The sequence below is a fragment of the Lissotriton helveticus genome, chromosome 2_1, assembly GCF_964261635.1.
Source record: "Lissotriton helveticus chromosome 2_1, aLisHel1.1, whole genome shotgun sequence".
Classification (NCBI taxonomy): domain Eukaryota; kingdom Metazoa; phylum Chordata; class Amphibia; order Caudata; family Salamandridae; genus Lissotriton; species Lissotriton helveticus.
The window spans coordinates 1,791,403,979-1,791,429,255 of NC_136059.1; the positions used below are offsets into that span (position 1 = coordinate 1,791,403,979).

Below are 25,277 nucleotides of genomic sequence, written 5' to 3' on the forward strand. Positions count from 1 at the left end.
GACAAGGCAAAGTTAAGGTCCCACTGAGGCATCGCAAAAGGCTTTGGAGGGAACATGTGCGTCAAACGTTTAACTGCATCACAACTGATGATTTAAACAAGGATGACTAGTCCGGCAAACGCACACAGGTCGAAAGGCTGAAACGGCTGCCAAAAAACCTTTTGCAGGGCCCACTACAAGACCATGCTGGGCTAAAAAGAGAACAAAATAACATCAGAAAACTTAGCTTGCAAGGGGTTAGAGTTTCAGGCACCAGGAAACAAATTAGTCCCGCACCAAGCATAGATGGATTTTGTGAAGGGCATCTAGCAGTGACTGTCCATCACCTCGGCCGGCAACACAAAACACAGGCAATGGCATCTCAATATCCATGCATTGTGGTGCAGCCTGCTGGAGTTTGAATTCTCTGTTGTTTAACCAGAAACACGTGTCTAGGGATATGATTGGAGAATATACGGGCACTGGCCACAAACCTTTGAACATTTTGAGAATTTTGAATGAAAAATACTAAACTACAATGACCATGAGGCAATGGTGCAATCCGGCAAGGACATGTTCGCGGCTCTCCCCACCCCCTGTGTTTTGTATTGAATGGCTCCCGTGGGCCATGAGCTGACAAGCTCTGGGAGACGCCCGTGCACACCGAGAGTGGTAATAATCCTGTGGAGATGACGGTGGCATGTCAAGCAACCCCTGAAAATATTTTTCCCTACTGATGAAGGTATTTAACCAGAAACACGTGTCTAGGGATATGATTGAAGAATATACGGGCACTGGCCACGAACTTTTGAACATTTTGAGAATTTGGAATGAAAAATACTAAACTACAATGACCATGAGGCAATGGGGCAATCCGGCAAGGACATGTTCACGGCTCTACCCACCCCCTGTGTATAGCATGAGAGCAGTGTCGGGATTGGGTGGGGGAGTCTGGGAGTCTGTTCTGTGTGCTGCATGGCAGAGGAGCACTAAGGTGGCCAGCCGAGTCAAGTAATTCTTTTTTATTTAATTTTTACCATCCCCCCACACTTTATATGGTAGCAGCCACCACTGGAAGGTGGTGCAGTGTAGTTGCAATGAAAGAGCGTCACTCAATGAGCTGACGTAACTGCAACAAGGAACACCGTTTTCAGCGGCAAACGTCACAGCGAGCATCTATGCATAGGCTTGAGCAGCCTACACGTAAGAAATGACAAGGCAAAGTTAAGGTCCCACTGAGGCATCGCAAAAGGCTTTGGAGGGAACATGTGCGTCAAACGTTTAACTGCATCACAACTGATGATTTAAACAAGGATGACTAGTCCGGCAAACGCACACAGGTCGAAAGGCTGAAACGGCTGCCAAAAAACCTTTTGCAGTGCCCACTACAAGACCATGCTGGGCTAAAAAGAGAACAAAGTAACATCAGAAAACGTAGCTTGTAAGGGGTCAGAGTTTCAGGCACCAGGAAACAAATTAGTCCCAGCACCAAGCATAGATGGATTTTGTGAAGGGAATCTAGCAGTGACCGTCCATCACCTCGGCCGGCAACACAAAACACAGGCAATGGCATCTCAATATCCATGAATTGTGGTGCAGGCTGCTGGAGTTTGAATTCTCTGTTGCTGAGACAGGAGATCCTCAAGCACCATCCTCTGCTGACTCCGTCTGAAATAATTAGAATAACTTTATCCTGGCCATTCCTGATCTTCTTCAAAACTTGGGGCAGGAGAGGTAGTGGCCGGAGGGCATTTAGGAGTTCCATGTTCCATTCCAGCTCGAGTGCTCCCGTGGAAACTGCAACATGGAAAAATCCTGAAGGTGAGAATTCTCGATGGTGTCACACAGATCTAGCCAGGCATCTCCACATGGACCAAATGCACGCTGCACTACCTTGGAATGCAGAAACCCTTGTGATCTGACAAACAATGTCTGCTCAATTCTTCCTCTCTGGCATTCAGGAAACCTGCCAGGGAGTTTTGCTACAAGCAAAACTTTCTACTGCTCCAGACACCTACAGAGGTGCAAAGCCTATAGACACAGGCCCCAGGATTCCATTCATTCCGTCCTGCTTGATGCAGTAATACATGGCAATGGTGCCATCGGTGAGAACCAGCACCATCATCCCCTGACAGTTGGCAGGAAAGCCTTTAAGGTCAAATGAATATCCCAGGGCTGAAGAAGATTGATATAGAGCTGGCTTTCTGCTGGAGACTGGAGACCTATAATCTCCACCAGGCCTAGATGACCATCCCAACCCAGCTGCGCTGCATTCATCACTACAGTGATCTCTGGTTGGGGAAGCGAGAACAGTCTGCTGCAGGACAAAGTGGGATCGGTGGGCCACCATAGAGATCTTGGGCCAACTATAAGAAGTTGGAGGGAAATCCTTGATGCTGGATTCACTGGAATTATTGGTTCCAGTACATCTAGTATTGCTGATAAGGAGGATGCACGAGGCGAGGAGAGCAAGAAGTTTTAGATCCATCCTAATCCATATCCAGGACTGAACCAGAATCATCTGGATCATAGCCTGAGTGTCCCAGCCTCACTGCGGTGGAGGAAAGGCCTTGAACCTCATCATGTCCCAGTTTGCCCCAATAAATAAAAGCATCTGTGAAGGAATTGAGTAGGACTATGGCTCACTTAAGTGTGAAACCAAATGGTGATGCACCGTGTCCAGAACCGCTCCGATAAACAGTAGCTTCTGAGTTGGAATCAGGTGCGACTTCGGCACGTTGATGGAGAACACCAGCAAATGCAGGAGGACGGCTGTAGTCTGGAGGTGGGAGACGACTGCCTGGGGCGAGCCTGCCTTCAACAACTAGTCGCCGAGATAGGGGAAGACTGACACCCCTGATCTGCCCAGATGAGCTGCGACCACCGTCATCACTTTCGTGAACACCCGAGGGGCGCTGGTGAGGCCAAAACGGAGCACGGTGAACTGTAAGTGCTCGTGGCCTATTGTGAACCGTAGGTAACGCCGGTGGGTCGGCAGGACGGGGATATGAAAATAAGCGTCCTGCAAGTCCAACGCTACCATCCAGTCTTGCGGGACTAGGGCAGACATTACCTGAGCAAGTGTGAGCATCTTGAACTTCTCCTTCCGGAGGAAGCGATTGACGTTCCGAGGGCTAAAATAGGACGCAGTGGTAGTAACAACCACAACCTACTTCTGGCATCGGTACGCGCTCGATTGCCCCCTTGGCCAAGAGGGCCTCAACTTCCTGCTATAGAAGTACCAAGTGATCCCCGACATGTGGTGGTACTGAGGTGACATGGCTGGAGGCGTGGTCTCGATGGGAAGGGAGTATCCCCTTCGGACAATCTGTAAAACTCACCAGTCCATAGTGATGGTGCGCCAGTGGGGAAGGTGATGGCGAATCCTGCCACCCACTGGTGGTTGGTGGGCCTGAAACGCCGGACTAGTAAGGTTTGGCAGCAGTGGCGGCAGGGGAGGTGGTGGACTGACCCGCCCGCTGGCCCCAGGACCCACCTCTGCGGGTCCGATGTTCGCGGCTGCGCTGAGACTGTTGCTGCGCAGGCCTGTTGCTCTGAAACGAACGTGTTTGGGCACCCACTCCTTGGCCACAGAAGGAGCGAAAAGCAGTAGCAGAAGGAATGCACATGGCCGAAAGGCCTAAGGACTTCGCTGTAGCCCGTGAGTCCTTAAAATGCTCCAACACACTATCGGCCTTGTCGCCAAAAAGGCGAGTGCCATCAAAGGGCATGTCCATCAGACTGTTCTGGACATCCTCAGAAAAGCCAGTCGTCCTCAGCCAGGCGTGGCTGCGTAACGCCACTGTTGTGGAAATCGCCCTGCCCAGCGAGTCGGTGGTGTCAAGGCCACAAAGAATTGTGAACTTTGCTGCGTCTCTCCCCTCAGCAATAGCTTGCGAGAGTACCATCCGGGCCTCTCCGGACCCTGAGGCAGCACCTGCGCAACTGTTTCCCACACAGAGTGGGAATAACGGCCCAAGAGGCATGTAGTGTTCACAGACCACAGCTCTGAACTGGCAGAAGTAAAAATGTTCTTCCCAAACTGTTCTAGTTTCTTGGATTCCCAGTCCGGTGGTGCGGATGGGAATGCGCTTGGGGACACATTGGCCTGGTCAACCAAGCTCTCAGGAGTAGGTTGTTGGGAGAGGAAAATGGGGCCGCCCAGGGCTGGGTGATGGCGTCGGGCCATGTTCCTATCCACAGGAGCCCCTGTGTTGGGCCTGGACCAGGTGCCTAAAAGAACGTCCGAATGTGTGTCATTGAAAGGCAGCAGCGGTTCGGTAGAGGAAGATGCCGGCCGAAGCACTTCTGTCAGGAGGTTAGTCCTGATGGCCATTGTAGGGAGCTTGAGGTGGAGATCCTCGGAGATCCCACGCAACACCACAGAATATGTACCACCTTCCTCCATAGCCACGGTAGAAGGAGAGAGTGTGCCAGGTTCTGGAGTAAAATCCAGGTCACCTGCATCCTCCAATTCCTCTTCCCAGTCCGGGTCTAACTCGCACTGGGCTGCAATAGGGTCCTCAGAGCCCTCCCAGTCTTCCCCGTCCTCCGCAACCTGCCGGGCAGGCAGTAAAGAGGGAGGCAGATGGAGAAAGGGATTAAAATTCCCCATCGATGGTCGGTTTCGGCATTGATCGACACCGGTCCGGCGCCATGTCCACGTTGGGGTGAAAGCCAGTGGCGGTGCCATAGACGTCGATGGAGGTCGTACAAGGCCAACGGACCTCGCGGTGTCGAGACCGGAGTCATCGGGGACATCGGGCCTGAACCGGCTGACAGGAAGTCCTGTAGCTGGGCCGGAGTCGCCGACGGTCCCGGGAAGGGTGGGTAGGCCATCGGCAACTGTTCAGGCTCCGCTGAAGCCATGGGAGAGGCACCACCCGCAGCCTCAGCCGTGTCACTTGACAGGCTAGGGGAAAGCGTAGAGCGGCGACGCTTCTTTGATTTCTTGTACTTCGCCTTACCCGACTCTGTGTGCGAAGACTTCTTCGAATGATGGTGGTGGTGGCTCCGCGACTGGTCCCTCGACCTGCCACGGCACCGGAACCTTGTATGGTGAGGAGCTGGCTCCCAGGCCTCCAGCACCTTTCGGGACCGTTCCCGCAAAGTTTTCAGGGCCATGGCCTGGCATACGAGGCATGGCTCAGAGTCTTGGTCGCGCCCCAGGCAGTAGAGACACTCACGGTGCAGGACCCAGGCAGTGGAGACACTCACGGTGCAGGACCGTCACGACATCGTGCGGGGACAAGTCGCGCAAGACTTAAACCTGGGCATCCCACAAATAACTGTGGGGGTACCGCTCTCTCCGGATCTGCGCTTGCTGGCGCGGAAAAAGAAAGCGTGTGGGGCGCATCTAAGTAGCTCCAGCGACGTCATCTTGGCGACTACGATGCCAACGACGTATGCAGAGCCGCACGACTACGCCTACCGACGCGCAGGGGTACTGCTGACGAAAACTTTCTGGATCCAGTCTGACGCCCTGGGGGTAATTCTAAGGTAAGGAATCTATCACTAACGTGTTTCTGTCAGATATACATGCTTTGCTTCCCCAGCACCCACTTTACACCCCCCACTGGCATCAGTGGGGCCCTCGGTCACACCATAGACCAAACTTTGTGGCCCCACGGGAAAATATTTGCGAACACCATGTTTTAGGAGAACAGATCCAATACAAATCTCTTACCTAAAACTCCCCCAATGTTTTAATCATACTGACTAGAAGATAAAATTAATTAAGGGACACCTACTTACCAACAACCCCCAATCCCATTCCTTTTTTAACAGCTTCTTTATGATTGTATATAAACAACAAAAAGTGCTCCCACATAGACCGTAGGTCGCAACACACCCCAATACGCAGTGGAATGGGATCGACCCGATAATGAAGCACGCCACCAAGGGAACCCTGGAGTGTGAGGGCTTTACAAGAAAAACCTTTGTTTTTCTTCAGTGGAGAGTTACAGAATAACTGAAATGGGTTATTCTTTTTGGAATGAGTCCCCCCATCTTCAAGATGGAGGGGACTGAGAAGTGTGCTTCACCTCGGCTACGCCACCTGAGGGGTGATGTTGGCAAAGGTGTGCACACCTCTCTTCCTAGCTCAGTTTTCCCAACGATTCTTCTGCCCAAAGTGGGCATAGAAGCGTTGGAAGCCAGTTGCTGGGGGCAGAACCGTTGGGAGCCAGTTGCTGGGGCCAGCAAAAGGCAGGGACAGCTTTTAAAGGCGGCAGGCCTTTGAAGTTTCCCCTTTCGTGGACCCAGCTTATCCTGGGGGAGGAAGTATGACACCTCTGGCCAGAATGAGCTTTGTTTCTGGACCTACAGAGCGAAGGCTCTCTACCCAGCGGTCAAGAAACCTGTCTTGTGGTGGCAAATGGTGGGCAGCAATTCAGGAACCACACCAGGGCAGGTCGATTTTCAGGGGGCATCTCTAAGATGCACTCTGAGTGCATTTTACATTAAATCCAACACTGGCATCAGTGTGGGTTTAATATGCTGAGATGTTTGCTACTAAACTTCCCAGGTTGTAGTAAAGCCATTATGGAGCTGTGAAGTTCATGATGACCAACTCCCGAAACATATACTCTTTATGACTTTACTACCCTTACAATGCCTAAGAATGGGCTTCGACAATGTAGGGGTACAGGGTTCATGCAACTGTACCCTCCCCTTAGGGCTAGTGCACTCTGCTAGAAGGGTGACTTACCAAGGCGTCAGGCAGTGGGTTGCAGGCATTGCACACAGTGATGTGTGCCATATCGGCTCTTCAGTTTTCTCTGCACCCAAACATGCAGCCTGCAATGGCAGTGTGTGGCTGTTAAGGTGCAGGGTCTGCAAGGGTGGCACAATAGGTGCTGCAGCCCTTAGAGGCCTTCCCTGGTCACAGTGTCTTTGGTACCCATGGTACCTTTTACAAGGGGCTTACCTTTGGCCAGAGAAGATCCAAATGTGGGTAGAAAGGTACAGTTTGGGGAAAGAAACACAGGCCCTGGGAACCTGATTGGCAGGGACTCAGGGCACATCAGGTCAGGTTGCATCAGATGTCAGGCAAAACGTGGGGGGTAACCATGCAGAAAGGGGCACCCTCTTCAAAGGCAGGGGCGACTCCTCCGCTCCGGAGTGCCGCCCTACAGCTTTCAAGGAGTGAAAAAATAAAAATAAAATGATAATAAATTTGCTATTATCAATTTATTTTTGGTAGCTGAGGGGCTGGGTTAAGGTGGGCGGGGCTGGGGTCACAGTGGGAGGAGTGGAGGGCACACTCTAAGTGTGCATGACTATTTGGCCGACCGTCTTGGGCCAGCCAAACAGTCAGGCGCACTTTGCATATTCCCCACCAGGCTGCATTACAAAGCCTGGTGGGGGTCTTGCCCATGCTCCCATTCCCTGTCTGAGTGCCGGATGACAGCGCTCAGACCAATCACAACGCTGCGTTGCAGGGTTGCGATTGGCTTAGGGGAGGGAAGCCTATGTATCCTTCCAGTTCCTGCTTTTGTTCTGGGAGGTCAGCAGGAAAGCAAGGAGAGACGTGGCCGGTCGAGGATTATAAATAAATAAATAAATAAGTATTTTTTTCTAGTTAGATTTTTTCACCCTTTTCACCTGCCACCCCCTGTCCCCCCCATTTACTGCCTACCACCACTGTTCAAAGGGCCAGATGAAGTCACATAGGATGAGAGAAATATGGCAATTTTTAATTTTGTCAATTATTCTAAGCTGCAGATGAAGATATGATGAAAACCGAAATAGCTAGTTTCTCATACTCACTATTACTATGGTCACTAAATATTTGGATTTGGCAAACTGATGGTCAAGCATCACCAGACCCAAAATAAGTTGCTGACTGGAGGTCACCACTGGAGGCGAGCTTGGCAGAAGAACAGGGAGCGAGCCCTACAAATACACTGTGTGTGGGACTGTTAGCCTAGAGGTTGACAGGTACATTTGTCCAGAGGTAAGTCAAGTTTCTCAAAACATTGGTGTAAAACCAAATGGGTCTTCGGCACACATACCTTTTACAGTAATTGGAGTCTGAGAATTGCTGGTCTATCATAATCAGAAAAATAGGTCACACTACTGTAATCATATGAAAAGCTTAAAAATAAAATGACACTTTGACAAAGCAATGCCTAATATTGACAAATATTGGAAAGCAAACAGATTTCTAACCTTCTGTAACATTCTTTCTGGTGGGTATTCTATCTAGCCACAGATTACTCACCTTTAGAATATTCCCTAGGTTCCAGACTGGATCCAGAGGTTTTCTAATAAGTGCACCTGTACGTTAGGAGGTGGAGAAGTGAAACACTGCTTTGAAGTCCCACTCCTTGCTTGACACTTTCTGTGCCCTCAGATGTGGAGCATTAACAATTACAGGTACACGTGTGTACATCTCCAACTTGGGACCTTTTTTAGATGGTAAAAAATGGCGACTCCAGAGATTGGAAAGGCTGGAGTAAGTAATCGGATTATGTAGAGTATCCCCCAGTAAGAGCATCACCAAGGGAAGGAACATAGATACTAAATCAGTATCTCCCAACGGTAGAAGGTCTGTGGAGAGGACTCTGATCAATAAGTCCTGAAGGACCAAATTGGAGAAATGGCCTTCCTGTCGGACCTGGTTGTCAAGGCAGTGGTGCTTTGTGAACATGAGCACCAAATGCATGTGTTGCAGCCTGGCATATGCAAGGACATAAATTCTGCATGCCAACACAGTGGTAGCAACCTTATTCCTAATAGAATGGGTCCTCAGTCCCTCCAGAGGCTGGTTCTTTGGCAGTGCATAGCAGATCTAAATCACTATCCACCTGGATGGAGTCCGTTTCTGTACAACCATACCCTTCTTTCCCCCAGAGAATCCCACAAAAGGTAAATGTCCCCCCAATGGTCCTTGGCACGACTTATGTAAAAGCTTAAAGGACTGAGGTCCAACTGATGGGAGTCTTTCATTGACTTTCGAGGAATGAGGTGGGCCAAAGAATGACGGGAAGGTGATGCATTGCCCAACGTTGATAGGAGTTACACCTTTCTGCAGGACGACTGACAGAGTCCTCAACAACAGCTAGTCCAGAAAAAAGGCGGTGTAGTGCAGTTACACCGACAATGCCTTGAGTTTATTCATGCGGTGACCTGAAGTGATCACAATGAGGAACAAAACCTTGAGGGTCACAAGATGCAACACGAAGGTGTGCATCATATCAAAGATCGAACACATGTGAAACGTTAAGACCAAAGTCCAACTGTGGCATCCCAAATGACTTGAGAGGGAACATGTGTGTCAAACATTTAATAAACCACACCACAACAGGTGATATAAACAAAGATGGTTCCAGTATATGCAAAAAGGGCAGAGAGGGCTAACGAATAATCTATAATAGTGTTCAATTAAAGATAACCTGGTTTAAGGCCCCTGATGATCCTTCTTGCCCAAAGGCATGCCAAAGGGAGCTGGAAAAGTGCCAAAATACTCAGCATGGCCTCTCTAAAGGCCTTTATGTGCTACAGCATCGCCGATGACCCAGGAAATTCTGGGTGGATTGAGATCAACTGCGCATCTGTTCCCCAATCAGAGACTGGGACGCCCTTGCAACTTCTATTTAAACAGAGAGTGGGTTGATGGGGTCGAATCCCACTTTGTATTATTGTGTTTCATTTGGACTTTAACTTACCAGAGCACTTCGACAGTGAACAACCTCTGCAGCGTGAGCGGGCCCATGCCCTCGACTAGGAGTGGGAGCTGGACTTACACGAAGCCCACAACTTCATCCTGGTTCGGTGATGTACAACTTCACTTCTCAGTCCCAGATCACCTTGGGGGTGCATGAGGATGAACATCTCGCACGACTTGGAATTGTGCCCTGAGCCTAAACACATAAGAGACTCAGTGTGTTGGTTCATGACTGGCATCTGTCTTCTGCAGTCGAGGCATGGGTTGAAGTTTGTAGTTTTAGGAGGCATTGCTCTCTTGCACACTGGATTTGGTTTTAAGGAGACCGATGAAAGAATTAGTGGAGTTCCAGATCTGTGTTTAAAGGAACAGAAGAAAGGAACTGTCGTCGGAAAGCAGGGGTGGCATTTATATGTGGCGATGTTCCGTCACTCAAGGGCAGTAAGGAGTCGACACAGAGCCATAAGGAGCTACATGGAAAGAAACACATCTGGATTCAGTCTGGCTCCTGGGGAATAGTCTAAAGGAGAGGAATCTGCAATTAAAAGTATCCATCAGAACATTATATTTTGTTTGCAAGCTGCTACACTAGCCTATTTAGATGGATACATGAGGTAGTTCTTCCAAAAAAAAAAGTTGATCGAAGGCAACCTGCATGCAATATGCAGTTCCTTTATCTCCCCAAGTTACATCACTCACCTCGGTATATCAACCGGAGAGAGAACGGGCAATGACCCTTACTTCAACAACATACAAGGCTTATGTTAAGATATGATCTAGACACACTCACCTATACGGTAATATGGGTTTAGCAATTTTCCGAACACTGCCAACTCTTATAAACTTGTCAAATCCTAATTCAAGTAACCTGTAGAGAAGAAACATGAAGTACTGAGTGATCAACATCAGTTTGCATACAGAAAATATGAGATTCTACATAAATACTTGATTGCAACTGAACATGTGCAATGGTGTATTTGGCGCCACATACATTCTCCAGGATCAAGGCAGGCATCTGCAGGGGGGTCATGAAGTGCTTACATGGACATGCTCAATGTTTACTTTCTACTGTAGACTATAGTGAATGTTTTTCCCATTTGCTGTACTTACCATCTCATTGGGTAGCCAAGGATTATTGCAAACTTTTATCACTGACAAGAGTGGGTGATCCTAACAATTAATGGCTTTAAAAACTGCCGGGCATATCGCCTGAATCCTGTAGAAAGACCTATTTCTTTTACAAAGTTAGACAGAAACATCTCACATTTCACGTACACTTAATCCAGGAGAGGTTCAAATACCATCATTTCAGAAACACAAGAGACATACTTGTTCCCTCAGGCAATCTATTCGGCCCCACAATCTGCTACAGTGGCAAGTAATTCAATAATTCTGTGTTTATAGTCACCGGGAAGTGAACTGGAAAACAGAATGGTTTTCACTGGATGATGAAACAGACACCAATAAAGATGGCTGCATACCACGTGACGCCGAATGAGTAATGCGACAGCAAACATTGGGCCCAAGTTCTCCCACGCTATGGGCACCTTTTTACTGCGCCCTGGTCTCAAGCCCATGAGCCGCGCTCTGCACGCCTGCCCATTAACGCCTGTTTTGATAACACTGCTCTGCTTTCTCCTTTTAGAAAAACTGACAGACCCTAAAAGAAAGTTATATGTAGGCGCGCGATTTCTCGAAGGCTTTATTTCCACAACATAGCAACTGTAAGTGAACTCTCCTTTGTCTTCTGCAGTTGTTAAAAAAAGGTAACTCAGTTGAAATACTATGTCTCCTCTCTCTGGAACAGCAAGGTGTGGAAAACACACGATACCGACATTATAAACAAAGGGCAAGGGGAGTGATAAGGTATGATTCTTTAAATAAAGGGCTAAAGGGGTCCATGGAAAACAACGTAGATCTCAAAATTCAATGTTATTTTAGGAGACTGTCCTTTTCAAAATATATACCCTGGGCAGTACTGCAGTACTTATTAGCACTTGACCCAAACTTAAACCCTCAGAAAACAGTTTTTTAAAAGTTTCGTTTTTAGAACACCTTCTGTCCAAAAACATAGTGTCACTTTTAACAGCAATGACTGTGAGTCCAAAGGCAGTTGAAAGCAAATGTGAGTTGGGCGCTCCGAATGCTCACAGACTCCCAGGAGCTCTTCTGGGGGACTGAGTCCACAGGAGGAAGAGATGTTTCTCCTCTCTTCTTCAGGGTCGCTTTATAGGAAGCTAAATATCTTCCCCTTTGGCTACTGCTAAATGTTAGGGACATAAGCCGAGATACCAGGGTGTAGATACCAATCCTGCAGATAGGAATCTTTCTGATAAGGGACCTTTGCACAATTTCAGGGACAGCTCGGGGATGGGGACAGCTAACTAGAATCAATGTGGAATCTGAGAGCCTGTCAGGACCTTGACACAGGGCTATACGTGCTTAGGGGGGGGGGGGGGGGGGGGCAAACATTTGCACTCAAATGTTTACCAATGAATTAGGTTTTTAATAACTATCAAAGGGCCTCAAAGATTGATTTTCTATGTTTTAGGGGTCAGCACACATGCACTGGAAGTTGTTTAGAAGCAGGTTACCAATATAGCACCAAATCCATTAAAACATGGGGGAGGGGGAGGCATTTTAAAAAGGCATACCTTTCTTATACTGAACAGTCCTGCAACCTAGCTGTTTATTTGCGAGGAAATTACACTTTCTCCTTCAGGTCTCAGTTCTTCAGTTCCCCTGACTCATGAATTTAAGTCTAATCTTAGCTAAGTACATAAGGAGAATGTTTACAGTGGAAGCAAAACCAAAGGCTGTATCAGAAGTATTCCCAACTTTGGATGGTAGATTTAAGGGTAGTGATTTGCTGAGCAAGGAAAAGAAGGTCAGTATAGCAAGACCCTTTTTGCGTATAGGTTTTTAGTAACTCAGGAGATACTATGGAGCAGGGTAGTTGGAAGTCAATCTAAGAGTGACAGACCAAAATAACTGGATTTATTTTTTATAGTCACATTTTTAAACAATGGTATTAAAAGGGTGCTCTTTAATGTGTGGGACATGAATCTGCTAGAGCAGATCCAAATCTTGGAGTGAGGTATTGAAGTCAGCTAACACACCGTCTGAAGAAGGCAAAGAGGAAGTCTCCTAGGCCTGTAAGTGATGGAGACCTGACTGTTAAGAGACTTATCAATCTGAATAAACTGTTTTTAGAGGTGTGCATATTGTGGTGGGAGGTGACAGCAAAGCTACCAGGTAAAAGTATAGCAAGGTGCAGCAGAGCCTGCTGGGAGGTGCAGCCGGTTGTGCATGGTCTCAGCCTGACGTCCAGTGCCTAGCTGGAGCTGCTGCAGGAACAGATGATTTGAATTGTAAAATAATTATTTCCATTAAACATTAAATACTAGAAGAGCCCGTAAATGATCCCTCAAACATGTGTGAAACTTCTCTTGACTCAAATAACACAAATCTTTCAAGAAAATGATATCTAAAAACCACTGACACAACACAACCATTAACTTGTTTTAAATTAATTATTTTTCACATATCAAAAAAAGTATATCTATCTCATATTTCTATTTTCAAGGGCTGTCAGAAGAACATAAAGAACAATACATCACATTAACATATACATAGTTAAAATAAAAAATTTCCAACACGCCATATGTATCTTTCTTTGAATACAATCAAGACTGCCCTTTGATCTGTTTTAGTCCTGAGGAAGACCCGCTGTTAGGCCCGGCTTCTTGGGCACCAGGCACTCAGGGGTAACAGCGCTCCAATCGCATCAACTGGAGTGTTGCCTCACTGGTGTCCTGGGGCCTCAGTACTAGTGGACCCAAAACTAGATAACCAAGTACTTCTCTCCAGCACTTGACTCTCTCAGGGTAGCGAGACAGAGCAGTCCACGGCTTACTCAAGGTGAGGTGGGGTTAGACATTCAGAATACAGTGTAAACCGTACCACCAGCTGATAAACTCAATGTCCTGTCAGTGCTTTACTTTTTATAAAACAAAAGTACTTTAATACACACAAGATAATTATACTACACATAAAACTAGGATAAACAGTGAAAACCAGATGTCTCTACAAACCTCTGGGACAGAGTTCTGACCCCAAACAGTATTATAGAGCCTAGACGCCAAGCACTATAAAACACAGTTAAAATGAAAACACACAATAAGCATTGCATTTTACAGTTCATGCTACACAGGGCTGCTCTCATTCACTAGAGCCTTGATACCAATCTTTAGATTGAAAGGATATAGTTTCAGCATATGATGTGAAGTCAAACGTTCTTGATCAGCCCCATAACCCCCACCCAAAGCAACAGAAGTGCCCTCCCGTCGTGAGTGAGGACGCCGCTCTAGTGGGGTCAGGGATCTGATCACAGGTGCCTGATGTCTTGACATAGTTTACTGCAGTCCCACTAGTCCAGTAGCCAGTGGCTAGCTGTAGGAGGGTAGTGGCTGGACAGAGTGTCAATTCACCCTGATACCCTCAGAGATCACAAAAAGAAAGGTGGGGGCCTGCTTCACTGGCCTCTATTTCCAGTTACTGCTTGTACAGGCTCCCACAGCACAAGGGAGGAGCTTAGAGGGAATTTGATCTCACCTTCAACGACTATTTATTATTTATTTATTTAGAGATTTATAGAGCGCCTGGTGACCCGGAGGCATCCCCGCGCTATAAAGTCAAAAGTCAGAAACGGGCAGAAGGAAGCAAAAGGACCTATTTAGGAAAAATAAAAGTTTTAAGCTGCTTACGAAAGCGCAAATGGCAAGATTCCACTTGCAGGCCACGGGGAAGCGAATTCCAGCGTGCGGCTGCCCTCACAGAAAAGCGACGGCCTCCCGTGCGTACCTTCCTAAACTTGGGGACGGTTGCCAGTCGCTCACTATCCGAGCGCAGAGATCTCGAGGCTTTGTACGGGGTGACCAGACCCGTTAAAATCGGAGGGCCTTGCCCATTCAGAAGCTTATGGGAGATACACATAGCCTTAAAATCGATCCTCTCTCGCACAGGAAGCCAGTGGAGGGCTTTAAGCGCTGGTCTAGCAGAGGCTCGAGACGAAAGGCCAATCAACATCCTGGCTGCCGCGTTTTGTGTTCGTTGAAGTTTGCCAAGAGTGTCTTCAGGGGCCCCTAAGTAAATCACATTGCTGTAGTCCAGTCGTGAAAGTACCAATCCTTGGACTAGAAGCTTCCTGGACAGAGGGGGAAGCAGAGGGAGAATCTTACGGACAGAGCGTAAAAGTCCAAAACAAGTTCCTGCTGTTTTTTTAGCCTGGATTTTCATGGATAAGTCCTGATCGAGCCAGACCCCCAGGCTCTTGATCTCTGTTTTGGGAGCGGGAACCTCACCCATAGTATCGGGCCAGACAGATGGTGGAATCGCTGTCCATTTTTTTCCCAGCAGCATAATTTCTGTCTTGGACCCGTTAAGTTTGAGTGAGGAATCGCACATCCAAAAATGAATTTCCTGAAGGCAGTGTAGCAGATTATCTGAGCGTTGGTCAAGAAGTGAGAGAGAGACGACCAGTTGCGTGTCGTCCGCGTAACTCACAATCTTGATACCAAAGGGGGCAACCACATCTTCCAGAGGGGCCATGTATGCATTAAAAAGAGTGGGACTAAGTGAGGAGCCTTGGGGCACCCCACTTAGAAGGGGAAGATGGTCAGAACGAGAGTTGCCATCCCAGACCTGGAACGTGCGGCCCGACAAGAATGACTCTATCCAGGCTAAGGCAGTGCCCCCGAGCCCCGTCCTGGCCAGCCGATGGATCAGGACACGGTGATTCACCGTGTCAAAGGCTGCACTTAGGTCCAGGAGGATCACTGCCACTGATCCCCCTGAACCCAAAATGCACCTAGCCTCCTCGATGACAGCGAGGAGGGCAGTGTCCGTGCCCTGACCAGGGCGAAACCCCGTTTGGGAGCAACGCAAGAGTTTGTTAGATTCCAGGAACTGGGACAACTGGACATTAACCAGTTTTTCAGCGATTTTACTAATGCCAGGTAAGAGCGAGATCGGCCTATAATTGGCCAGATCGGCCGGATCCAGCTGGGGTTTCTTTAATAGGGCTTTAACTACCGCCCCCTTCCAACTAGGAGGGACGGAACCTTGTGATAGGGAGGAATTGATCAGCTCCAGGACTGAAGGAACAATCACGGGAGTGACTTGTTTCAAAAACCTCATGGGAGCGGGGTCACAAGGAGAGCCACTTTTCATCTTGGCCAGAGTCTTATCAAGTTCATCCAATGATACAGCCCTAAAGGCATTAAGCTGTGGTCGAGGAGCCTCTGCTGAGCAAGTCTCAGGAGCCACGCTATCCCAGCAAGATAGCTGAGATGGCTGAGGAAGTGAGGTCAAAATATTGGACATTTTAGATTCAAAGAACTTCGCGAGTTCCATACTCCTATCCGATGAAGCCAGGGCCGATGTAGGGGGCTGCGGAATCTTTAAGAGTTCTTTAACTATGAGATAGGTCTCTCTCGAGGAGTTTGTGGCATTTTTGATCCTATCATCGTAGTGAGAGTCCTTGGCTAATTTCAGGGCTAGTTTGTAGGCTCTAACAGCCGTCCGATAGGAGTCTTTTTTTTGTGTGGAGCCAGTCCTTCCTCCACAGACGCTCCAATTTTTTGCAATCCTTTCGGAGGGCTCTCAGTTCCGAATTGAACCAAGGGGCGGAGCCTATCTTCCCACTCTTATTTTCTCGGGTCTTTATGGGTAAAATGGAATCAAGTGAACCGATAATCCAGTTCCTGAAGTTGCTATCAGCCAAAACAAGGTCCGCAGTAGGAGCGGGAGTCGTCAGTTCCAGTGCTCTGGACCAATCCTCAATCGAAAGTCTAGACCAGGCCCTATCCTGGATATAAGTAACGGGCTTATAAGGTTTCCTGAAATCCCCTGGCCAGGAGAGGGAGACTAAAAAATGGTCTGTCCAGGGGAGGGGACAAGGGGGTTTGGCTTGAATAGAACGGACATTCGTGAAAACAGGGTCCAACAAATGGCCCTGATTGTGGGTGGGCCCATTATTAACCAATTGAAGACCACATGCGGCCAAATCCAACCTCAAAGCAGCGGCCCCCGTGTCAAGGGGATCATCAAAATGAATATTGAGATCACCAAGAACAGTGAAATTGGATGTAGAGGGGGCCAGAGCTGAAATGGATTCTAACAGCGAGCTGGCAAAAGGACCAAAGTGGCCCGGGGGGGCGATACACCAAAAGGCCTATGAGAGAGGTGATAGGGGCCAATTGAATTGAAAAGTGGCAACTCTCTGAGTCCATGATTTGTGCATCGCTAATTCTGCATGTAAAATGGTCTCTGTGCAGAATAGCCAGCCCGCCCCCTCTACCCAAGGGGCGTAATTGGGACTGAATAAGAAAGCCCGGAGGGAGAACCATGACCATATCCGAGTCCGAATGTGTCATAAGCCATGTTTCTATGAGAAACAGGATGTCTAGCTCGTGGTCAAGGAGGAGGTGATTAATTAACAGGGCATGTTTAGGAAGCGACCTACAGTTCAATAATGCTAGTTTCAAGCCAGGGTATGAGACCGGTGCCTGGGTCAATTTTAAAGAATAAGGGCAACAAAGCGCACAATTTTTAAAGTGTTCGTCTGTCTCTAAGACGTAGTTACACTGTGAGTTTTTCGCAGGTCTGAGACTAAGTAGGTCCTTCCGAGAATAGCTCATCCTGTCGGTAATGCAAACCGGCATAGAGTCCAGCCCTACGCCCGGCCGCGGACGGGCGCAGACGGGCTGGACTCTGGCGTGACTCCGGCGCGAATCCGGCGCGCCCGCTGAACGCGTCCGCTGCGCATAGTCATGGGTGGACGTTTATGTAGGGGCGACTAGAACGCTCGCCGTAATGATGACCCACCTAATATGGCCGCCAAAACAGGATCGAGCCCGGGACCCGGTGAGCCTCAGTCCTAAAATCAACTAAGGCACCACCCAAGAAGTGGGGGACCGTAAGAAATGTTGCCTCGATAGTGTGCAAATGAGCAGTGAGGGTAGGAGCGATCTAGTTAAAAATAATAGCGTCACGCTAAGATCCGTGAACGCTATGTGCAAGGAAGGGAACGGACACAAGGGAAATAAATGTTCTTGCAATAATTCAAAGTTTTAAAAAGATAGAATGATAAAAAGCGACCGCTCGACTAGCAGCCTCTCAAAGTAATGTGACTAGAATCAAGCTTCCTCCTCTATGGCTCCCTTCATGTGCTGCAAGCTTCTTTCCACCAGGTTTAATTGATGTGCTGCAAGCTTCTTTCCATCAGCCTCTGTGAGGGGCTGTAAGCTTCCTTTCCACACCTTGGGCAGCTGTCTGTAATTTCCTTGGTCCAAAGCGCACGCTCCTCCAAGCCTCACAGAATCATCTGGTCCTCACTGTTGCTGATGCCTTAGTTCCAGACGCCGTGAACAGAGTCTTATCTCCTGCCTTCACACTGCGGGTCGCACCTGGCTATCTTCCGACTGACCTAGTGTGGCCGCCTCTTCAGTCTTAGACCAGTCTTGAACAACAGCTGACCACTCAGGCCAGACTTTTATCACCTCTGATTGATAGGCTCATCCAATCAGAGGGTCTGCTACTTTTGCATCCTTAATACACCTCCAATCACAAACCATTCACGGCGTGTTCAATGCATGGGTAAAGCATGCCCCAGTCCACCCCCATGTTCTCCTGGTATCAGGCTGTGCAACTCCCTAAAGAGGAATTTTAATTAACTCCAGCCTAGGAGGCCCTGACCAGTGGGGGAGGGTCCTCTTCGCAGAGTTAGTGCAGCTAAACCCAGATAAGAGTGTCTACCCCAGCCCACCGGGCCTTTACAAGGAAATAGGGAGGGGCACGGGGGAGCTGGACCTAGGTCAGCTATCCTTGGAATATGTAAAGAAGATATAAGGATACACTGAACAAAATACTTTTGGGACATTTTGATTATATGTGGTTCCAAGGTCTCATGTTTGTGTATGTGATCACTGGGATATTTTTTTGATTTTCACTACGTATATGTTAATGTGATGTATTGTTCTTTAATATATTTAAAACAAGTTAATTGTTGTGTTGTGTCAGTGGTTTTTAGATATCATTTTCTTGAAAGATTTGTGTTATTTGAGTCAGGAGAAGTTTCACACGTGTTTGAGGGATCATTTCTAGGCCCTTCTAGTATTTAATGTTTAATGAAAAACATTATTTTACAAATTTCCTTGAGGAGTTTCGTTCACCCAACAGAACTGTTTGTAGCTCATAACTGTATACCCAGTTTCTGAGGGACACAGGGTTACTCCATTATATTTCATGGGAAACAGATGATTAAGCAGATGCAGGCAGCATAACACGGAGCATATCCTGTGAGTAATGCAAGCCCTGCACAGCCAGCAAAGAGGTAAATGACAGGAGGCAACTCTAGCCAGGTGAAAATTGAACTGACCGGAACACCTGTGTCACCAGCTGGTGACCAGGAAGGAAGGCTTCTGTTACAACTCTAGTAGACACTGCAATGCATCGACTCACAAAGCAAACTAGCTGGACATCACATTCTGAATCCTAGATGTGAATTCCTGACATATCATACTCGAGCAGAGAAATCCCATAAACCAAAGCATAAAGAAATGAGGTGCTTGCTTAACTACATTTTCCCACTGGTACAATGGCAGAAAATAAAGGATGTAGGGTGGCGTTGGGTCATTGGCCCTCGGCATAGCTTGGAAAAGATATGCCACCCTCTCCTGTTTGTGTTTTTTCTAACTAGCCAATTGTTCTTGAGTGAGCTCATCACCCGTGCAAATCTACCCAAGTTGCTCCATCATTTTACTTTGCTGCTCATTATCAGTGCTGTGCTATGATGACAGGGAGGGACCCAAAGTGCACCTCTATCCTGAATGAGTGCGGGTACCACCCTCTCAATCCAGGCAATTTCCTGATTGGTTGTGGCGGTGACAATGATTAGCAATTCAGAGATGCATATTTTTCTGTATGTAAACTCCTGCAAGAAAATTGCCTACTGTATCTCCACTATTATATATTGATCCATTCCCCACAGTTTGACTCCTATGCCCTTTACATTTATGGTAAATGTGAGGAAGGTGTTTGTATGAATGGTATGTGTAATTTATATATACTGGGTGAATGGAGGGGTATTCTGAACACTGAGTAAATGCTGCACAAGATGGTGGTTTTCCTTCATGCAGACTGGCTTTGTCCAGGGTGGCCACTGCAGCCAGCATGCACTACTGCTTGTGTCCACCTTGCCCGCAGGGATGAGCGGGCGTTCTATTTGTCAACGCCCAGGACTGCCCCCCCGAATGAAGCTTAGATTAACCTCGCACAAAGAATAATCCCTTCTTTTAGGTTATTAGAGCTATAAGCAGGTCAAGCATATGGGTTGCTAGTAGAAGGGAAGTGGATGTAAGTTATTAAAGCAACACACTTTACAGAAAAAGGAAAAAAATATGCAAGCTCATACTGCTTACATTCAATAATAAAAAAATGCTTGGAACTAAAGTACCTAACAAACCAAAAGGTGGTCAGCAGTAACCAAAATGAAACATGCAATGGCAACAACCAGAGGTCTGGCATTGGCAAGAGTGCATTTTTTTTTATTCTTTTGCAAAACATGCAAATAAAATGGTAAACAATGAAAAATATATAATTGAAGAAGTGGTCCAACAGCCCTGGCACTAAAAAAGCACTATTTTATAGGCAAATGTACACATGTGATAAGGCAAAATGCCATCACTTATTATGCAGGAGAGTCAATGGATGCAGTGGGCTGACCTGTGGCGCCATGCTGCAGGCTGTGTTGGGTTGAAACAAAACATAACCGACATTTGAACAGACCAATGGATAAAGAGCGCTGTCCAAAAGCTGCCGTATGTATGTGCATATGTATGTATTATTACGTTTATTTTGGAAAACATGAGTCTGGCCCTAGACAGCTAAAGCGGATTATAGGCTTGACCTAAAACAGGCAGGACGACCCTAATGAGTGATGACATGTAGAACATTTTAAGGCAGTAGTTTAAATATTTACAGTACTAAATTACCACGCTCTGAGAATGCAAAAATTTCACCAACAGAAACGCCCAAACAGTACTTTTGTCAACTTTTCAGTTTGGATATCACCCTCTGAGCCAACTTAAGTTTACCATCTTTGCTTCAAGAATTAGGCATTATTCTTCCAAAATGAGTACATATACTAATGTTAGCCATTTGCGGATAAATTTCCCAGCTGAGCCAGTCCATGTCTGGCTCTAGCCCATGACACACACGTGATTGTTGATGTAAAGCATCTGCTGAAGGATGTGTAGTCACTATCCACAAAGCTAGATAATTAACTGCGGCTATTCCGGCTATTCAGCTACAGCAAGTGGCACTTTCTTTTGCCTGCGAAATGCCAAACTAAGAAGCGTGAAGCTTTTCATTTGCTTGAACCACAGAGAATCAGCTGTATAGCAACATAAGGGCAGCTATCCTGCTGGATATCCAAGATGATTGCCCTAGTAACAATTTGACTTGCTTGAAGAAATTTCTTCAATATACTTGTAGTCAACCAACTACCAAAAATTCTTGCAAAGAAAAATAGGCTTCTGATTGTTCTTGAAACAATTTGCATTTGCTGCAACCATAGCCTCTTCATCTTCGTCGGGGTGCTTCCGGAGGTACTTAGTTACAAAGCATTTGCAGATTGACTACTTCTAGTTCATCAAGGTGGGCCCAGAGAAGGTCTTGATAATGCACAGCAGCATGAGAGATACCTTGATGTGTTAAATGGTCCTGAAAAGATCCATTTATCGCTTGAGAAAGAGAATCGTGAGGAAAATTACAGCTTATTTGTTGCATATATAGAGCACGACCTTAGCCACAGGAGAACTCTTCACATATAACTATTTCATTATACAAGAATATCTTTATGACTGGAAGAATCAGCAAAGTACTTACCTAGTAAAAAGGGAAGATCATACCCCAGAAAAAAGGGCTTGCAAATGTGCCTTTTTAGATTTTATTAGGCCGGTAAAGAGGCTTGGAATTGCTCTTATGGATTCTGGGATCTGGACATTTTAAAAACGAAAAACCAAAGTCTCTACCAGTTCCACATCCCCCTTCGACCATCCATGAAGGTTAGTTAGCATCCTTAAACATTGTACTTCTAATTTGGGAGACAGACTCTAAGAATTAAATGCAATATCCTGTCTCTTCAATAGTCCACTAGTGGCCTGGTCATGAACTCTTTGGAAAAATATTTCTGCTCTGCCCATCTACAGTAACTGTTACGTTGGCTTGACTCAGATGATAAGTCCCCACATACAGAGCAAGGGATGGTAAACCTTTCTCCTGAAACTGTTCATATATCCGATTTAACCCCTACCTGGTATTTTGCTACCTGGCTGACAGAGTGATACACTTACCATGGGCACCTTCTCAAAGCCACCTTGACCACTACGAACTTCATTATTTGATGGTATCCTTAAACCTTAGATTCAATTGTAGACTTAATACTTTCAGCCTTTTTATTAAAGTCTCTTGGGCAACTTGATACATAAATGCCGAAGAGGCCTCATGGCTCTGACCAAAACGTGTGAGACAAATCAACAAAAAGTGTTAACCCACAAAGAATATCGATAGCGCACTACGTCAATGGGAAAAGGCTTTATTTCTCCAACAGAAATGTTTTCAATTCCATCCTGAATTCCATCCTGAAGGTGACCATGTCTTGAGCCACTTGGATATGTCGAGACAAGGTATTCCCATGAGACAAGGTATTCCCATAATGCAGGGTTTAGCACTGAAAAACTGTCTACTTCTAGTGCAAATTTTCCATGCTGAAGTAATTTTGAAGAGTAATACAATGGAGTGCTTCAGTGCTCTAGCTTGATAATGGCAAACTCATCCTTGTCTCGGAATGAGAAACCTCTGTTGTAGAAGAATGGATGAGCGATACCAGTGGTTAAATTGTGAAAAAATACGTGGCGGGTTTATCGTCAGGAGGTAGCATGCACCAGCCCATTGCTCCTATTAGTGCGCCTATAACAGAACCAAATACTAACCATGAAAGCCTACAAGTGGGGCGGGCTGTGGCATAATGAACAGAGCTGCCGTTCTGGAGCTGGGGAACCAGGTTCAAGTCTCGGCGTAGGCCCAACATCCTGTGATTCTGGGCAGATCACTTAATCTCCCCGAGCTTACCATAAATGAATGTGTCCTTCATTGGTGCTCATGAAAAGCTCTCGAATACTTTTGGGTCAAGTTTGCGCTATAAGCGCCGGTGTTGACGATTAAGTGGCGGTGCCGAGAATCAGAAACCACTTGCTCAAATTAAACACTGAACTAAACACAGCACTTCTAATTAAATGCAATAAATACATGGCATGCAATGGAAAGATTGCATTGCTATGGAGATGTGCTTCTTGGGTTTCATGCCAACAGGAATAAGCACAGGCACACTGAGATCAAAATATACCCCATTAACATAGTAAATATGTGCTAGCATAGAGGATACTATGGTACTGACTCTCCAGGTGTATGTCAAGTTTCAAAACAGTCTCTAGAGTAATCAATGGTGGTATAATCCTGTTTATAATGCTGCTCCTACAAGGGCCTCGTAGATAGATTTTAGTGAAACTGAGCACTAGGGTTACAGTCTTAATAGCATTGGCATGATAGAGGTTGCAAGGAAGAACTGTGTGGGAATCCATAGCCAAGAAGCGGAGAAGTCAAACATAAAGAGTGGGAGTGGAAGCAGAGAGGAGCGACCAAACAGAAATGAGTTAGGGTAGTTCACATCAGTGCCCTGGATATTCATATTATTAAGTCGCCTTATCCTGAGTAAATTGTCCACTTCATTAAAGGTGCACATGGACTAAGAAGGATCAGGGCAGTTGTTTGTGAATCGTTAAAGATAATCCAAGATCATCACAAATGGCCATTAGCAAAGGGTGTTGTGTTTTCAAAAATGTGACTTTCTTAATAACTGCCTTTTCCAGGAGTTTATCTGGATAGCACAAGTTCAAAACAGGTCTAGAGTAAGCCGAGTAGGAGGCATCAAAACCTTTTTTTTAGTAATGGTAGCAGTGGGTCTTTCTTGGGATCAGAAGGCAAACTGAAACCATGTGGACAGAGAAGTAAAACAAGGGTTAATAATATGGCAGAAATTGGGACCAAGAGTTACTAAGAAGTTCGAACAAGCAGGCAGCAAATATCAAGGGCTGATTCTGTACATTTTCTACATTCGACTAAGATCTAAAATTCTTTCATGGGAAGAAATACAAAATAATCCAGTTTCACGTGTGTTCACTTATCAGTTGTAGTAGTTTTAGGTGGAATGCCAGTAATCAAAATGATAGTAGAAATCTTGGTGGTAATAAAAGTAGAAAGTTGATCACGCAAATCATGAGAAGGAGGTGCATGACAATTAAGGTTTCCGAAGGATGAAAACAGTGAAGCATTTTACAAAGTTATTTTTGAGGTAACAACATCTTTAAGATATATTTAGAATTATGGATTATATTATCTTGCTGAACCAGAGCTCTGTAATGATGAGATTTTGGCAGTTTGCACTGGAATCACAATTTATGCTCTTTTTTTGGGCGGTATTGTTGCAGGGATTCTGTTTGGAAACAGAACTATGCCTGGGACCACAGGACGTTAGAATGTAAGGACTCTGTCATCATACTACATCAGTACCTATGGGCCCAAATCCAACTCATTCATAGTGCTTTACCGTCCCTCCTATTCTTCCCAGAGTAAGAGGTAAATTGCCACCCCAGAACACAACTCTCTAGTTTCCCTGGGGAACAGCGGAAAAAGACCATCACCTTTTGTTTTCTCACTCATGTACATCCATAACAAACAAAAGAGAGACACAAAGAAAGTTTATAATAATTATTGAAACTATTGTGTTCTATCCTGAAGCAACTGTGCTGCAAATAGAAAACATATGCAATTGAGCAAAGTGAACAGCATTACAAGTAAACTATAAACAATGTAAAGCCCTACCATGGTGAATGATAGATCTGCCTCAGCCTATCCTCACTAGGTGAGCACAGTGACATATCAGAGATCTCTGGGATTAAAACGGGGTCCCATACCTGGAATGTGGTATTTAGGTAGTCTACATCTCAGGTTGTGCAACGCAGGCGTGCCCGTCCCTGGACCATTTCCTTTGCAAGAATCCTCCTCTCTGTTTTCAAAAGGCAAGTCTTGGTGTATATGATAAGAGGTGTCCTACTTGAAAGTAGCAGATGTTTCTGTGTGTTGAGTGTAAATGCCAAGCTGTGTTGCTAACCGATCACAGAAAAAAGCAGGGCATGGTGTTGTTCGACCTTGTACAAAATGTTCAGACTGAGTCCCAGAAAGGAGAACTGAATAACAAAAATATGTTCAGCGTATTTCTAAAACAATATTGTGGCACAAAAACATACTCACTGTGTGTAACGTGTAAAGCGACCTACAACATGCAACAAGGCTAAAATAAGGGAGAACTAAGTGGGCTCTAAAGGGAACTCATGACAGTATAGCAATTCAGCTTTGTCCAATTGGGATTAAACACATCCAGTTTTCTTTCTGAGGACTCAAATTGCATTGATAAATTAGAAAATGTTTATTGAGAGGCATAGAGAGA

The 25,277-nt window shown here is 46.3% G+C and overlaps 1 protein-coding gene across 2 annotated transcripts in view; it reads right to left on the reverse strand.

Annotated features, from left to right (window-relative positions):
- The window catches only part of ZGRF1 (zinc finger GRF-type containing 1), an 829,426-nt gene that overhangs the window by 144,625 nt on the left and 659,524 nt on the right, over positions 1–25,277 (reverse strand). For both annotated transcript variants that reach the window (XM_078676730.1, XM_078676729.1), the window contains exon 23: positions 10,440–10,517. In XM_078676730.1, the coding sequence (XP_078532856.1) occupies positions 10,440–10,517 (78 nt within the window). The remainder of the gene's footprint in view (positions 1–10,439; positions 10,518–25,277) is intronic.